Source organism: Mesoplodon bidens, assembly GCF_964165515.1.
Source record: "Mesoplodon bidens genome assembly, chromosome: 10".
NCBI classification, from domain to species: domain Eukaryota; kingdom Metazoa; phylum Chordata; class Mammalia; order Artiodactyla; family Ziphiidae; genus Mesoplodon; species Mesoplodon bidens.
This window is the reverse complement of record NC_138172.1, coordinates 44,672,719-44,690,194: the sequence shown is the minus strand read 5'-3', so window position 1 is coordinate 44,690,194 and position 17,476 is coordinate 44,672,719. Positions and strand designations below refer to the sequence as shown.

Genomic DNA, 17,476 nt, shown 5'->3' with positions numbered 1-17,476 from the left:
GCCGGCGCCCAGTAATAAGCAAGAGCATCTTAAGCATCTATCCGGTTCAAACGCAAGGGAACCAGACAAAGCACACGCCCAGGTCTGGTTGGCCGGCTACGCCCCTTCCAGGACACCCAACCGGCTCGTCCAATCACCGGGAGGAAGGGCAAGTCGGGGACGACGCCAGGATCCAAGATGGCGTCCTGGCCCCATCCGGTTTTAGGGCGGTCCTCTCCCTGCGGAGCCACGCCCCTGCCTTACGCCGTCCCTTCGCGTCCAATCACAGAGGAAAGGCGGGTCAAGGTCCTTGCCTGCTACAAACATGGCGACCGCAGAACGCTCTAGAGCTGAGGTGTTTCGTCAGCTGTTGCCGTGAGCTGTGTTGGAAGTTATGTTCCGCTGAAGCCGCGCGCCGTAGCGCCTGTCTGTGGCAAGAAGTGGATGTGAAGGGCAGGGCGGACGTCCTGCTTCGGGTTTCAGCGTTGAGGCTCCGAGCAGAGGAGTAGCGCTGGTGTCGGCTCCAGGCCGGGCGATGCGGGGGAGAGCAGCAGCTCGCCCCCTTCCTCGCTGTTTCCAGAATCCCTGCGGGTGTCAGCGTGGCCAGAGCTGTCCCCCTGTACACGCTGGAGCCCAGTATACCTGTCAGCTTCAGCTGAGTAGATGTATCTCGGGTTTTTTTTTTTTCCCCCTCAGTCATGAGGGATGGAGGCTTCAGTTTAGCAGACAAACTGTTTGTCTGGAGCCCAAAAGAGAAAAAAATCTAAGCCTGTTCAAGAAGTGAAGCAAAAGCTACGCAGAACCCTGATATCCTTTGCTCCTGTAACCTTTCTGAGTTATGAACCAATCCCGGTTATGATGGAACTGGCATGGCCGTCATATGTATGCCTACCTGGCATGATATATTTAGGAATGAAAAATGCACGTTACATCTGTGAAGTGAAGAAACTGCACAACCTAAAAGTAGAGAATTATTTTTTATTTCGTGGCTTTTCTGAGGACCTAAGCCAGGAAGACAGCCTCTCAGATGGCTTTGGGGGACTGCTCCAAAGAGGCAAGGGAGGAGCCAGGATATATACGAGTTTTCCAACAAAAACCAGGTAGTGGAACATCAAAAGATTACTGTTAATAAAACCAAAAACAACTATATCCCAATTGAAAAAAAAAAAAAAGAAAACCAGACATCTCAAGTTAATGAATTTAGGGCTTTTCTGTGTATGGGAAGTTGCAAGAGTCTGGACTCATTGAAATTATTCCTTTGATATGCACTTTAGCTATCTAGGACCAATATATTGTTCTTTTTTCCATCCTGAATCCCCTCAGAGTGCACAGTTGGGGTGGCTTTAGTGGTTGATGGGTTGATGGCCGCAATAGCCTTTGTTTACTGATATGTCAGGCAACATTTTTCATTCACACATCTATTTTCAAAATTTTCATCTTGGGAGCCTGGAAGCTGAACGTGACAGGGTCCAAGCCCAATCAACCTAAGACCACTAAGAAGAGAGAGGGTTATAGGATTGTGGGGAGATGTGAAGTTCAGATGAAATTTAAATGAAACATTGTTTTGATAGACTCAAAGGAAAGCAGGACTTTCTAAAGTGGTCAACATCAGCCCTAGACAGCAAAATGAACCCATGGTCCTGTTTCTTTGAAAATGTTGTCCAGAAACCCCTTTTCTGAAGCTTTGCCCCTGGGTTGTAAATTGAAACTGTTTCATTCTTACTGATAAAATGTAAAACATCAAAGTTTCTGAGAATCATTGATTTTAGAGAACAAATTTTCTCAATGAGTAAGAAATCAGTAGTCACTCAAAGAAGAGGGTTATTATGACCCTTCATAGATGTAGCATTCATTGGCAGAAATATTGTTTCCTGTTAACTTTACAGTTGTCTTTATTTGTATCTGTTTTTCCTGCCCAGTGACTAGCCATGCAGGTTTTACTTTCTCAGAGCTAACTTTTTAAAAAAATGTATTAATTAATTTATTTATTTTGGCTGTGCCGGATATTAGTTGCATTACGCGGACTTAGTTGTGGCATGTGGGATCTAGTTCCCCCACTAGGGGTTGAACCCAGGCCCCCTGCGTTGGGAGCGCAGAGTCTTACCCACTGGACCACCAGGGAAGTCCCCAGAGCTAATTTTTACTTAACAAATGTTGACGATATAGCAGGAAGGTACCCTGAGGGTTTCATCAATGGGGAAACTTTAGATCTTTTCTGTTGCAAAGCGGGAAGTAAACTCACCACAGGTGATGACATAAACTTGGATGAGCAAAATGTCCATCATGAGGAGGACATTGGCCTATTAAATCACAGGAACCTGAGTGAGATCAAATGAAGCTTACTTAGCAAGCCAGTGGTTGCTCACTTCCAACTTCATTTTCCAAAGAGGCTGATGGACCCTGAAATGGATCAGGACTCTTGGGATGCAGTGCCCAGTTTCTTTCAGTAGTGCAAGTTTGTCTAATACTCCAAATGCCTGGATGGGGTATTTTGTGGTTTGTCTTTTCTGTTTAACAACCAAGGAGTTAGTGTTGGTTTCTGTGCCAATACAGATTAGTCCAGTGTCAAGAAAATATTTGAGGAAATATGGTGATAGAACAAGGGGATTAGCATATGCTATTATACATAGAATGGATAAGCAACAAGGTCCTATTGTATAGCACAGGGAACTATCACTTTGCTGTACAGCAGAAGTTAACACTGTAAATCAAGTATACTTCAATAAAATAAATTTTAAAAAATACTTGGGAAACATATCAGATCTAAGGAACATGGTGAGGCCACAGCAAAGTTGGTGGCTTTTGTTGCCTTTGAGTATTAGAAGCTGTTGACAAACAATTGTCATGCTCTAAAACAGTTCATTAAACTCCTCATTTTCTGTGGAACACAATATTCTGTTGCATAGAAGGCTCACTAACACCAAGGTTATATATGCATTCTCACATTATATTACAGAACTGGACCCAGTTTTGAAAGAGAAAATTAGCTACGTACCACATGGTGCTCGAAATAGCTGAACAAATGCAGAATGAACTGATAAACTAACAGGGCTCCAAACCCAGAACAAGTTCCCGGAGCCAGTAAAAGCAGCCGAATTCTTGAGTGTGATCATAGATGGGAACACCGGTGTCTCTTCAAAAGAAAATCTCTCCCTCTTTGTGTGCCGTTTTCACCAGAGTGAAGAAGGTAAGTGGAGTTCTGTTTAATATCTGGTTGATTTTGTGAGGCTGTTGACATGACTGAGAATCTCCCGACGGAATGCTTCTTGCAGAGAATAGCAGTCTGCGGTTTACCAAAGGAATTACTGCAGGGTTTCTGTGATCAGAGGGTGATCCCATGAATGGCCAGCTGGAAGGATTTGTTCTTGGCTTCTAAGATGCAGGAGCTGGTCTCAGCTATTATTTGGTCCTGTGCAGTGGAGCCAGTCACCAAACTTCTAGACGCTGTGGGCAAAGTCATGGTACGCTAAAGGCATTCTCAGAGCACTTCACAGCTCAGCTGGGTTTGCTGCAGGCATTCCTGAGTGAATGGGGTGAACACTGGGAGGAGGAAGAGGAGTGGGATGTTGTGATTTATAAGGAAAATATATATTTGGTCATCCAGATGGCCAGAACCCTTGGAATTTCCTAAATGTTCAGAGTGGTAAAGGTGTCTCTCGTTGTGTTAATGAGGTGACTTTTAGAAGTAGGATGGGGGTGGGTTGCCAGGAGAACCAACTCTGTGATTAGAGGGTTGGAACTCTCAGTCCCACCCCCTGATTTTCAGGAAGAAGGGAGAGGAGCCTGAGATTGACTCAGTTGCCATTGGCCAATGATTTAGTCAATTGTAGGTATGTAATGAAGCCTCTATAAAAACCCAAAAGGACAGCTTTTGGTCCCATTTTTGGAGAGCTTCCACCTGGAGAGCGACAGTGCTTCCTCATGCTCACATGAGGGCCCCATGCTCTAAGAGGCCAGAAGTGCCTTTGTTCGGTACCTCGCCATATGTCTTTTCATCTGGCTGTTAATTTGTATCCTTTAATATCCTTTTATAATAAATCAGTAATCTGATGAGTACATGGGTTTTCCTGAGTTCTGTGAGTCATTCTAGCAGGTCAGTTGGACCCGAGGAGGATGTCCTGGGAACCTCTGATTTGTAGCCAGTTGGTCAGAAGCACAGGTAAGGACCTGGGCTTAAGACTGGCATCTGAAGTGAAGGGTGGTCTTGTGAGACTGAGCCCTTTACCTGGGTATCTACTGTCAGAACTGAGTTGATTTCTCAGACACCTGCTGGTGTCTAAGAATTTCTTGTTGGTGTGGGGAAGCCTCCATACACACACATGTTGGAATTGATTCTGGGAACCCTTTTCAAGAAAGAACAGAATAGTATCAGAGAAAATACCAGGTGGACAGCATCTCAGTGTCTGTGTCTTTTCAAGGCTAAGTGTACAATCATCGTCAAAGTTTTTCAGGAAATAGGCATGCACAAGGGTGCTGAAAGACCTTTTTTTTTATTCCATCACCAAGTTTGACTTCCTAGTGATGATGGTGTGTTGAATAAACCCTTTCAGATACCAACTCCTTGCCTCAGGACATGCAGCAGGCTGATACTGACCTCATTCACTTGTTTAGTGAAGCCACCTTGTAATCCAGAGGTTCCTGAAAATGAAGGACAGTGAGACCCAGGCTTCATGTCCTTGTACAATGAAGTAAAGCATGGGAATAGAAGAATCTCCTCCTACTCTGCCCATGTTGTGTGGCCAAAAATTTCCCCACAATGTCTTCACAGCCACGGAAAGGCCTTGTTCGTTCCCCTTCTGAACCATGTCATTTTTGAAGTGCAGGAACAGCAAAGTTCTTGCTGTGATTAATTACTTAGTCCCTCATTCCAAGCAATCTGTGTTTGCTGGAGAATAGTGAGGCCGAGGTGTCACTGTATGAGGCTTTCAAGGGAGATATACTCCCTACATGGCCAGGTGTAGAGCACAGCTGCAGAGGTAGATGGGTGGGTAGATGGATGTTCCCAGGCAAGAACAGCCAAATAATAACCTTGCTGCACTGTAACACTTGAACCTCATCTCCTACCCCAGCATTAATGCAGCCCTCTCCATTCTGGCCACTATTTTGGCCACTATACCTGTCCATGTCCCTCCTGGAGGGTGGAGAGTATCAGAATCTGAAAGAAGCACTCTGGAAGGAAGCAAGAGCTTGCCTGGGCTGCCCCTGACATGTATTCCTCAGGACAGCTGATATGCATGAGGTCTTGGATGACTTTGACCCATATTCACACTGACCGTGGTTGGAATGTTTTCTGAGTTGCTGAATATACGGGTACTTGGAACTTGCCCCAGGGCAAATGTGTCTGCTGAACATGTTTTTGGGATTTGCTGTCTGTTTTATAAGATTGTTTTAGGGAATTCCCTGGTAGTCCAGTGGTTAGGACTCCATGCTTTCACTGCTGTGGCCGGGGTTCAATCCCTGGTTGGGGAACTAAGATCCCACAAGCTGCGCAGTGCGGTCAAAAAAAAAAAAAAACGTTTTAAAAAGGCTTTCCAGTAAATGGAGTTTGTACTTGTACTAGGGGAAGTAGTTTCACCAAGGAAATGGCAATTCCTCGGTTCTTGTCCTCCCGAAGAAAAGAATGCAATCGAGAGACGTAGAGCAGTTTTTAAGCAGCAAGAGTTCTGTTAAGCAAAATGAAAGTATGATCCCGGGAAAGGAGATCAGGCTGTCTGGAAACCAGAAGCAGCCTCGCAATGGGAATAGGGTTGGGTTTTTTAGGGTGATGGTCCCTCCCTGTGTCCTGTGTTATTTGACAAGTTGATTGACTGACAGCTTTAGCATATGTAACTTTTCTCCTGTGCGCAGGCGCTTACCCAAGTGAAACCCACGGGGTTGGGGGTGTGTGCAAAACTGCAATGTTAATTTATTACAAATATGGCATCATGAACCCCAGATTACTTTGTGCTACTTTTTAGTTTTTGGTGCACCTGCGCCAACCTGTGCTGCTGGTTTTATCTTGCTTGATCCTGATGAGGCTGGAAACTTAGCGGTCCTTGACCACAAAATGGAGGATCTCTGGGTGTGTTCTGATCACCAGTGTCCAGGTGGGGGGAGGGAACGATGACCCTGTCCAGGACGGGGTGGGGACCTGCTCATGTCTGACTAACTACTTAACAGTAGATCCTGCAAACCTTTAGTGCAGTTAGGTTGAAAGACAATAGCATAAGAGGCAGGCAGGGATGTTCAATACATTTGAAATCCAATCACTGTGGTTCAGTAAAGGAAACAGAGTTGTGTGCAGATCCCTTAAATGCAAGTGGCCTTTTAAATTTTCTTTACCTTCTGTTATTAGAACATGAAACTTTGCAGAGAAACCTTGGGTAGAAACTGAGGCACACTTGTTAAAAAGGCAACAGTATCTAGTATAGAATCATTAGTACAGTCAAGGAATCCTTTTTATGGAACCTGAGACAGGGGAGAGGGAGGAAAAATGAGACCTTTAGGGAGAAGGGAAGAGAGAGAAAAAAGAAGGGCATGCCTGTGACGTGGCAAGGAGAGGGCAGACACATTCAGTAATTGCTTCTGGTTCTCTGGTAGAAACACAGGCTGTTGAGTCCTCTCTGGGTTCACCCCCGCCCCCTGGCAGTGTGATGTTGGTCTGAGTTACTTAATCTCTTAATCTCCTTTCCTCTGTGAAATGGGGTTTAAAAGCTTTCTCTATTTCCCTAAACATTGTTGGTAGGGTGAATTTATATAGGGGATGTGAAAAATAATTTGTAAATTATAAGACTGTATATGTGTTTAACTACCCTGGTGCTGAAAGGTTTGTAACGAGACCATTGTTTTTTGATTAATTTATTTAACAAACGCTTATGAACACTTAACGATCATAGCTCTTATTTGTTGGACATATCTTTTTTGTGCCAAACCCTGTGCTAAGTAGGCCCTGTGGGCAATAAGACATGCCCTGCCCTCAAAAAACTCTATCCTGGGATGACTCTTTGCTCTAGCCTCTGATAGCTCAGTGCTGCAGCCTGGGATGAATTCACCTGACTGGACCCTGTATCCTAGCTTGGGACTGCCTTTCCCTCTGGAGAGTTGGATCTGGTTTATTCTCGCCTCTGTGCTCATTTGAGCCTGGGAATGAGGGCTTTTCCTCAGTGTGGGCTGGCAGAACTCTGGCAGAGACGGACAAGAGTGTCCTTTATGATGGCTGTGTTGAACCAACTGTAGAATGAATTTACCTCAGAAGGTCAGGCTTTCTGCTGGAGGAAGGGGTGATAGAGATGTAGGGGGAATTTGTGGGAGGGAGTAGAGTGTTGGCTGGGATCCCAGAACAAGGTTGGTGCTCCTGCACCAGAGGACAGGGTCACTTCTGAAAAAGTAAAGGGACAAAGATACATGGGATGGCCTTTAGCTCCAGTGAGAGTACTCATGATATCTTGGCTGGCTCAATACTTAAATACTTTGGAATTCTATGACCTACTGTGTCCTCTCATTGATTCCTTACAAGAGAAAGTTCCCATGAGGTGGGGAAATGACTCTTAACAGGAGACCATACGTTATTGTCAAAAGACAGTTTTATCATGTTCCCAATACTTAACGTCTGTGAATCTGGGCAAGTCATTTGCCTTCTCTAAACCTCAGTTTCCCTTGTGGTAAAATAAGGGTGAAAAATGTCAACTTCTAAGGGCTGTTAGGACTAAAAGGAATAATCTGTATCAGGAATCAGCAAACTTTCCTTGTAAAGGGCGTCATAGTGAATATGTTAGACTTTTTGGCCGTAGAATCTCAGCCACAACTATTCATCTCATTCGTTTTAGTGCAAAAGCAGCCATAGATAACACAAAAATGAATGGGTGTGGCTCTGCTCCTATAAGCTATTTACCAAAACAGGCAGTGGCTGGAATTGACCCATGGGCCATGGTCTGCCAACCCCTGGTCTAGATGAGGTCCTTAACCTATCACAGAATCCATCTTCAATTAGTCTCTGTAATAATGTATTGAATAATTAAGTGTGTGCCAGGTGGATGTTCTAAGAGCTTTTTAAAAAATTAATTAATTAATTATTAATTAATTTTTGGCTGTGTTGGGTCTTCATTGCTGCGCTCAGGCTTTCTCTAGTTGAAGCAAGCAGGGGCTACTCTTCGTTGTGGTGTGCGGGATTCTCATTGTGGTGGCTTCTCTTGTTGCAGAGCACGGGCTCTAGGTGCGCGGGCTTCAGTAGTTGTAGCACATGGGCTCTAGAGCGCAGGCTCAGTAGTTGTGGCACACAGGCTTAGTTGCTCCGTGGCAAGTGGGATCTTTCCAGACCAGGGCTCGAACCCGTGTCCCCTGCATTGGCAGGCGGATTCTTAACCACTGCACCACCAGGGAAGCCCTGAAGACTGGTTTTAGAATTCTTTTGTCTTTTCGCTCCTTTTCCCCATTCCTTTCTCTCCCCTCCTCTTTTTAAATTGAGGTATAGTTGATTTACAGTGTTGTGCTAATTTCTGCTGTACAGCAAAGTGATTCAGTTATACATATATATATATACATTCTTTTTAAAATATATATATATATTTATTTGTTTGTTTGTTTGTTTATTTTATTTTTGGCTGTGTTGGGTCTTCATTGATGCGCCGGGCTTTCTCTAGTTGAGGCAAGCAGGGGCTATTCTTTGTTGCAGTGAACAGGTTTCTCATTGCGGTGGCTTCTCTTGTTGCAGAGCATGGGCTCTAGGTGAATGGGCTTCACTAGTTGCAGCACACGGGCTCAGTAGTTGTGGCTCGCGGGCTCTAGAGCGCAGGCTCAGTAGTTGTGGCGCATGGGCTTAGTTGCTCTGCAGCATGTGGGATCTTCCCAGACCAGGGCTTGAACCTGTGTCTCCTGCATTGGCAGGTGGATTCTTAACCACTGTGCCACCAGAGAAGTCCCTATATATACATTCTTTTTTTTTTTAGTGTTCTTTTCCAGCATTGTTTATCATAGGATACTGAATATAAATCTCTGTGCTATACAGTAGGACTTTGTTGTTTATCTATTCCATATATAATAGCTTACATCTGCTAACCCCAACCTTCCACTCCATTTCCCCCCCAACTCCCTCCCCCTTGGCGACCACAAGTCTGTTCTCTATGTCCGTGAGTCTGTTTCTGTTTTGTAAATATGTTCCTTTGTGTCATATTTTAGATTCCACATATAAGTGATATCATATGGTATTTGTCTTTCTCTTTCTGACTTACTTCACTTAGTATGGTACTCTCTAGTTGCATCCATGTTGCTGCAAATGGCATTATTTCATTCTTTTTTATGGCTGAGTAGTATTCCATTGTATATATGTACCACATCTTCTTTATGCATTCATCTGTTGATTGACATTTAGGTTGTTTCCATGTCTTGGCTATTGTGAATAGTGCTGCTATGAATATAGGGGTGCATGTATCTTTTTTTTTAATAGATCTTTATTGGAGTATAATTGCTTCACAATACTGTGTTAGTTTCTGTTGCACAACAAAGCAAATCAGCCATATGCATACACATGTCCCCATATTCCCTCCCTCTTGAGCCTCCCTCCCATCCCCCCCATCCCACCCCTCTAGGTCATCACAAAGCACCAAACCAACCTCCCTGTGCTATGCTGCTGCTTCCCACTAGCCAAATACTTGGCATTCAGTAGTGTGTATATGTCAATGCTACTCTCACTTCGCCCCACCTTCACCCTCCCATCCCATGTCCTCAAGTCCATTTTCTATGTCTACCTCTTTATTCCTGCCCTGAGACTAGGTTCATCAGTACCTTTTTTTTTTTTTTAGATTCCATATATATGTATTAGGATATGGTATTTGTTTTTCTCTTTCTAACTTACTTCACTCTGTATGACAGACTCTAGGTTCATCCACTTCACTACAAATAACTCAATTTCGTTTCTTTGTATGGCTGAGTAATATTCCATTGTATATATGTGCCACATCTTCTTTAGCCATTCATCTGTCTATGGACATTTAGGTTGCTGCCATGTCCTGGCTATTGTAAATAGAGCTGCAATGAACATTGTGGTACATGTCTCTTTTTGAATTATGGTTTTCTCAGGGTATATGCCTGGTAGTGGGATTGCTGGGTCATATGGTAGTTCTATTTTTAGTTTTTAAAGGAACCTCCATACTGTTCTCCATAGTGGCTGTATCCATTTACATTCCCACCAACAGTTCAGGATGGTTCCCTTTTCACCACACCCTTTCCAGCATTTATTGTTTGTAGATTTTTTGATAATGGCCATTCTGACCAGTGTGAGGTGATACCTCATTGTAGTTTTGATTTGCATTTCTCTAATAATTAGTAATGTTAAGCATCTTTTCATGTGCCTCTTGGCCATCTGTATGTCTTCTTTGATGAAATGTCTGTTTAGGTCTTCTGCCCATTTTTTAACTGGATTGTTTGTTTTTTTGATATTGAGCTCCATGAGCCGTTTATGTATTTTGCAGATTAGTCCTTTGTCTGTTGTTTCATTTGCAAATATTTTCTCCAGTTCTGAGGGTTGTCTTTTTGTCTTATTTATAGTTTCCTTTGCTGTGCAAAAGCTTTTAAGTTTATTTAAGTCCCATTTGTTTATTTTTGTTTTTATTTCCATTACTCTAGGAAGTGGGTCAAAAAAGATCTTGCTGTGGTTTATGTCAAAGAGTGTTTTTCCTCTAAGAGTTTTATAGTGTCTGGTCTTACATTTATGTCTTTAATCCATTTGGAGTTTATTTTTGTGTATGGTGTTAGGGAGTGTTCTAATTTCATTCTTTTACATGTACCTGTCCAGTTTTCCCAGCACCACTTATTGAAGAGACTGTCTTTTCTCCATTGTATGTTCTTGCCTCCTTTGTCATAAATTAGGTGCCCATATGTGCGTGGGTTTACCTCTGGGCATTCTGTCCTGTACCATTGATCTATGTTTCTGTTTTTGTACCAGTACAGTACTGTCTTGATTACTGTAGCTTTATGGTATAGTTTGAATTCGGAGAGCCTGATTCCTCCAACTCCGTTTTTGTTTCTCAAGATTCCTTTGGCTCTTCGGGGTCTTTTGTGTTTCCATACGAATTGTAAAATTTTTGGTTCCAATTCTGTGAAGAATGCCATTGGTAGTTTGATAAGGATTGCATTGAATCTGTAGATTGCTTTGAGTAGTATGGTCATTTTCACAATATTGATTCTTCCAATCGAAGAACATGGTATATTTCTCCATCTGTTTATGTCATCTTTGATTTCTTTCATCAGTGTTTTATAGTTTTCTCAGTATAAGTCTTTTGCCTCCTTAGGGAGGTTTATTCCTAGGTATTTTATTCTTTTTGTTGCAATGGTAAATGGGAGTGTTTCCTTAATTTCTCTTTCTGATTTTTTGTTGTTGGTATATAGGAATGCCAGAGATTTCTGTACATTAATTTTGTATTCTGCAACATTACCCAATTCATTGATTAGTTCTAGTAGTTTTCTGGTGGCATCTTTAGGATTTTCTATGTATAGTATCATGTCATCAGCAAAGTGACAGTTTTACTTCTTGTTTTCCAACTTGTATTCCTTTTATTTCTTTTTCTTCTCTGATTGCTATGGCTGGGACTTCTAAAACTATGTTGAATAAGAGTGGTGAGAGTGGACATCCTTGTCTTGCTCCTGATTTTAGTGGAAATACTTTTAGTTTTTCACCATTGAGAATGATGTTTGCTGTGGGTTTGTCATATATAACCTTTATTATGTTGAGGTAGGTTCCCTCTATGCCCATTTTCTGGAGAGTTTTTGTCATAAATGGGTGTTGAATTTTGTCAAAAGCTTTTTCTGCATCTACTGAGATGATCATATGGTTTTTATTCCTTAATTTGTTAATATAGTGTATCACATTGATTGATTTGCATATATTGAAGAATCCTTGCATCCCTGAGATAAATCCCACTTGATCATGGTGTAAGATCCTTCTAATGTGCTGTTGGATTCTGTTTGCTAGTATTTTGTTCAGGATTTTTGCATCTATGTTCATCAGTGATGTTGGTCTATAGTTTTCTTTTTTTGTGATATCTTTTTCTGGTTTTGGTATCAGGGTGATGGTGGCTTCGTAGAATGAATTTGGGAGTGTTTCTCCCTCTGCAATTTTTTGGAAGAGTTTGAGAAGGATTGGTATTAGTTCTTCTCTAAATGTTTGATAGAATTCGCCTGTGAAGCCATCTGGTCCTGGACTTTTGTTTGTTGGAAGATTTTAAGTGACAGTTTCAATTTCATTACTTGTGATAGATCTGTTTATATTTTCTAGTTCTTCTTGGTTCAGTCTTGGAAAATTGTACCTTTCCAAGAATTTGTCCATTTCTCCATGGTTGTGCATTTTATTGGCTTATACTTGTTTGTAGTAGTCTCATGTAATCCTTTGTATTTCTGCAGTGTCAGTTGTGATTTCTCTTTTTTCATTTCTAAGTTCATTGATTTTCATTCTCTCCCTCTTTTTCTTGATGAGTCTGGCTAAGGGTTTATCGATTTTGTTTATCTTCTCAAAGAACCAGCTTTTAGTTTTATTGATCTTTGCTATTGTTTTCTTCGTTTCTATTTCATTTATTTCTGATCTGATCTTTATGATTTCTTTCCTTCTACTGACTTTGGGTTTTCTTTGTTCTTCTTTCTCTAGTGGTTTTAAGTGTAGGGTTAGATTGTTTATTTGAGATTTTTCTTGTTTCTTGACGTGAGATTGTATTGCCATAAACTTTCCTCTTAGAACTGCTTTTGCTGCATCCCATAGGTTTGGGGTTGTCGTGTTTTCATTGTCATTTGTTTCTATGTATTTTTTAATTTCTTCTTTGATTTCTTCAGTGATCTGGCTATTTAGTAGTGCACTGTTTAGCCCCCATGTATTTGTGTTTTTTACAGTTTTTTTTTCCTGTAATTGATTTCCAATCTCATAATGTTGTGGTCAGAAAAGATGCTTGATACAATTTCAATTTTCTTAAATTTTCTGAGGCTTTATTTGTGACCCAGAATGTGATCTATCCTGGAGAATGTTCCATGTGCCCTTGAGAAGAAAGTGTATTCTGCCACTTTTGGGTGGAATGTTCTATAAATATCAATTAGATCTATCTGGTCTATTGTGTCATTTAAAGCTTGTGTTTCCTTAATTTTTTTCTGTTTGGATGATCTGTCCATTGGTGTGAGTGGGGTCTTAAAGTCGCCTACCATTATTGTGTTACTGTCGATTTCTCCTTTCATGGTTGTTAGCATTTGCCTTACATATTGAGGTGCTCCTATGTTGGGTGCATAAACATTCATAACTGTTATATCTTCTTCTTGGATTGATTCCCTTGATCATTATGTAGTGTCCTTCCTTATCTCTTATAACAGTCTTTAAAGTCTATTTCATCTGATATGAGTATTGCTACTCCAGCTTTCTTTTGATTTCCATTTGCATGGAATATCTTTTTCCATCCCTTCACTTTCAGTCTATATGTGTTCCTAGGTCTGAAGTGGGTCTCTTGTAGACGGCATATATATGGGTCGTGTTTTTGTATCCATTCAGCTAGTGTGTGTCTTTTGGTTGGGGCATTTAATCCATTTACATTCAAGGTGTTTATCGATATGTATGTTCTTATTACCATTTTCTTAAATGCTTTGGGTTTGTTTTTGTGGGTCTTTTTCTTCTCTTGTGTTTCCCGCCTAGAGAAGTTTCTTTTTGTATTTGCATTTGTTGTAGAGCTGGTTTGGTGGTGCTGAATTCTGTTAGCTTTTGCTTGTCTGAAAACCTTTTGACTTCTCCATCGAATCTGAATGAGATCCTTGCTGGGTAGAGTAATCTTGGTTGTAGGTTTTTCTCTTTCATCACATTAAGTATATCCTGCCACTCCCTTCTGGCCTGCAGAGTTTCTGATGAAAAATCAGCTGATAACCTTATGGGGATTCCTTTGTATGTTATTTTTGTTTTCCTTTGCTGCTTTTAATATTTTTTCTTTGAAGTTAATTTTTGGTAGTTTGATTAATATATGTCTTGGTGTGTTTTTCCTGGGGTTCATCCTGTATGGGACTCTCTGTGCTTCCTGGACTTGGGTAACTATTTCCTTTCTTATGTTAGGGCAGTTTTTGACTATAATCTCTTCAAATATTTTCTTAGACCCTTTCTTTTTCTCTTCTTCTCTGGGACCCCTATAATTCGAATGTTGGTGTGTTTAGTGTTGTCCCAGAGGTCTCTGAGATTGTCTTCAATTCTTTTCATTCTTTTTTCTTTATTCTGTTCCTTGGCAGTTATTTCCACCATTTTTTCTATTCATTCTTCTGTCAGTGGACATTTAGGTTGTTTTCATGTCTTGGCTATTGTGAATAGTGCCTCTATGAACATAGGAGTGCATGTATCTTTTTGGATTAGAGTTTTGTCTAGATATATGCCCAGGAGAGGGATTGCTGGATCATACGGTAATTCTATTTTTGGTTTTCTGAGGAACCTCCATACTGTTTTCCATAATAGCTGTACCCACTTACCTTCTCGCCAACAGTGTAGGAGGGTTTCCTTTTCTCCATGTCCTCTCCAGCATTTGTTATTTGAGGAGTTTTTAATGATGGCCATTCTGGCTGGTGTGAGACCATTCCTGTGTCTTTTCTCTACTTTTGAGGGTTTGCCTCAATGTTATCTTCCAACCCTTCTAGTTAGCTTTTAATGTCTGCTATCAGGTTTTTAATTTTCAAGAGTTATTTCTTCTGAATCCCACCTACCTTTTTAAAAAATTTGTCACAGGACTTCCTGGTGATCCAGTAGTTAAGAATCCCCCTTCCAGTGCAGGGGATGTGGGTTTGATCCCTGGTTGGGGAACTAAGATCCCACATGCCGCAGGGCAACTAAGCCCGTGCGTGCTGCAACTACTGAGCCCGCGTGCCACAACTAGAGAGCCCAAGCGCTCTGGAGCCCGCACACTGCAACAAAAGATTCCCTCATGCCGCAATGAAGACCTGATGCAGCCAAATCAGTAAATAAATACATTTATTTAAAATGTATTTATTTTATTTATTTACTTTTGGCTGCATTGGGCCTTCGTTGCTGTGCGCAGGCTTTCTCTAGTTGTGGCGAGCCAGGTCTACTCTTTGTTGTGGTGCACGGGCTTCTCATTGCAGTGGCTTCTCTTGTTGCGGAGCATGGGCTCTAGGTGCACAGGCTTCAATAGTTGTGATGCATGGGCTCAGTGGCTGTGGCTCACAGGCTCTAGAATGCAGGGTCAGTAGTTGTGGCACACGGGCTTAGTTGCTCCATGGCATGTGGACTCTTCCCGGACCAGGGCTCAAACCCATGTCCCCTGCATTGACAGGTACATTCTTAACCACTGTGCCACCAGGGAAGTCACAATAAATGCATATTTTGAAAAAATTTTTGCTATTTCATAGAAGCAATATCTTTTATTTCTCTGAGGATATTAATCAGAATTTCCTTTTTTGTTTAAAATTTTCTGTTCCATGCATAGTTTCTATTTCTTTCAATTCACTTTCTCCTGTTAATTTGTTTTGTTCTTTATCCTTATATTCCAGCTAATAGATGTCAATTGGCAGGCTATTAGATAAATAAATCTGGAGTCAATGGGAGAGGTCAGAGGATACAAATTTTATCAACCTCATATAGCTGTTGTGAATATTAGCACAGAGCCAGGAATATAATTAGACTTCAAATGTTAGATGTTACTTTTATTTTACTATTTAGTGACTGCATACAGCACATAGATGAACATAATTAACTTAACCAGTCCTCTGTCCTCTATTAGCACTGGGCCTTTTTTCCTCAGTTTTTACTATAAACAGGAATGAACACCTTTTTGAAAACAGCTTTATTCATATATTTTAAAACTTTTATTATGGAAAATTTCAATCATATACAAAAGTATAGAAAATGATATAATGAACTCCTGTGTACCCATCACCTAGTTTCAATAATTACCCCTTTATGGTCAGTCATCCAAACATGTTCATGTTTAATGGAAAGTTTTGTTTTATTGATAGCATACAGTCATCCCTTGGTATCCATGGGGGATTGGTTCCAGGACCTCCACAGATACCAAAATCTGCAAAGGTTCAAGTACCTTTTAAAAAATGATGTAGATTTGCATATAACTTACGTACATCTTCCTGTATGTATACTTTAAAGTATCCCTAGATTACTTATAATACCTAACACAATGTAAATGCTATGTAAACGGTTGTAAATACATTTGACCCTTGAACAACATGAGTTTGAACTGCAGGGGTATACTTATATTTGAATATTTTTCAATAGTAAATACTACAGTACCGCACGATTCACAGTTGGTTGAATCCATAGCTGGGGGCGTCAAATATGCAATAATCATGGATGTGGAGGGCCAACTCTAAGTTATACAGTACTCAGATTTTCCAGTGCTCGGAGGGTTGGCACTCCTAACTCTAGGGTTGTTGAAGGGTCAACTGTTCTATGTAAATCATTAATAGCACATGTCAAATTCAAGTTTGCTTTTTGGAACTTTCTGGAATTTTGTTTTTCCTGAATATTTTTGATCTGAGATTGGTGAAATCCGCAGGATGTTGGAACCTGCAGATATGGAGAGCTGACTGTATATAGATTTTATACCAGTGCTGTCCAATAGAAACATAATGTAAACCACAAACGCAAGCCACAGTTATAATTAAAAATGTTACTTAAATGTGATTTAAAATTTTCTAGTAGCTACATTTGAAAAAGAAAAGAAATAAGTGAAATTAATTTTAATGATATATTTTATTTTTCCAATATATCCAAAATATTATTTCAATATATAACCAGTATGCAAGTTATTAATGACATATTTTACCTTTTCTTTTTGGTATCAAGTCTTCAAAATCTAGTATGTAGGGACTTCCCTGGTGGTCCAGTGGTTAAGACTCTCTGCTCCCAATGCAGGGGGCCAGGGTTCAATCTCCGGTCAGGGAACTAGATCCTGCATGCTACAACAAAGATGCTGTGCATGGCAGTGAAGGTCCTGCGTGCCACAACTAAGACCCAGTGCAACCAAATAAATAAATATTTTTTTAAAAATCCAGTGTGTTATACATTTATAGCACATTTAAATGGGACTATGTACTTAGTGGCTTCCATATGAGAAAATGTATACATACCCGCAAAATATTATTTTGAAGCAAGCTTTAGACATTGTATCAATATATCCATAAACACTTCAGTATGTATCACTAATAATAATGTTCACATTAAAAATTTTCCTTAGTATAAATTTCTAGAAGTTAGAAATTGTTGGGTTGCTCATTTAAAATCTTGCAGCTTGGGGCTTCCCTGGTGGCGCAGTGGTTGAGAGTCCGCCTGCCGATCCAGGGGACAGGGGTTCGTGCCTCGGTCTGGGAAGATCCCAGATGCTGCGGAGTGTCTAGGCCCGTGAGCCATGGACGCTGAGCCTGCGTGTCCGGAGCCTGTGCTTCGCAATGGGAGAGGCCACAGCAGTGAGAGGCCTGCGTACCGCAAAAAAAAAAAAAATCTTGCAGCATATTACCAATAATTTTCCAGAATGTTGACACCAATTTACAG

At 41.0% G+C, this 17,476-nt stretch overlaps 1 protein-coding gene across 1 annotated transcript in view; it reads left to right on the top strand.

Moving 5' to 3' along the window:
• Positions 1-695: 695 nt before the first annotated feature.
• The window catches only part of LOC308623932 (uncharacterized protein), a 438,061-nt gene continuing 421,280 nt past the window's right edge, over positions 696-17,476 (top strand). Inside the window, exons 1-2 of the mRNA XM_081246727.1 lie at positions 696-1,079; positions 2,936-3,166. Of these exons, the coding sequence (XP_081102853.1) occupies positions 3,095-3,166 (72 nt within the window). The 5' untranslated portion in view covers positions 696-1,079; positions 2,936-3,094. The remainder of the gene's footprint in view (positions 1,080-2,935; positions 3,167-17,476) is intronic.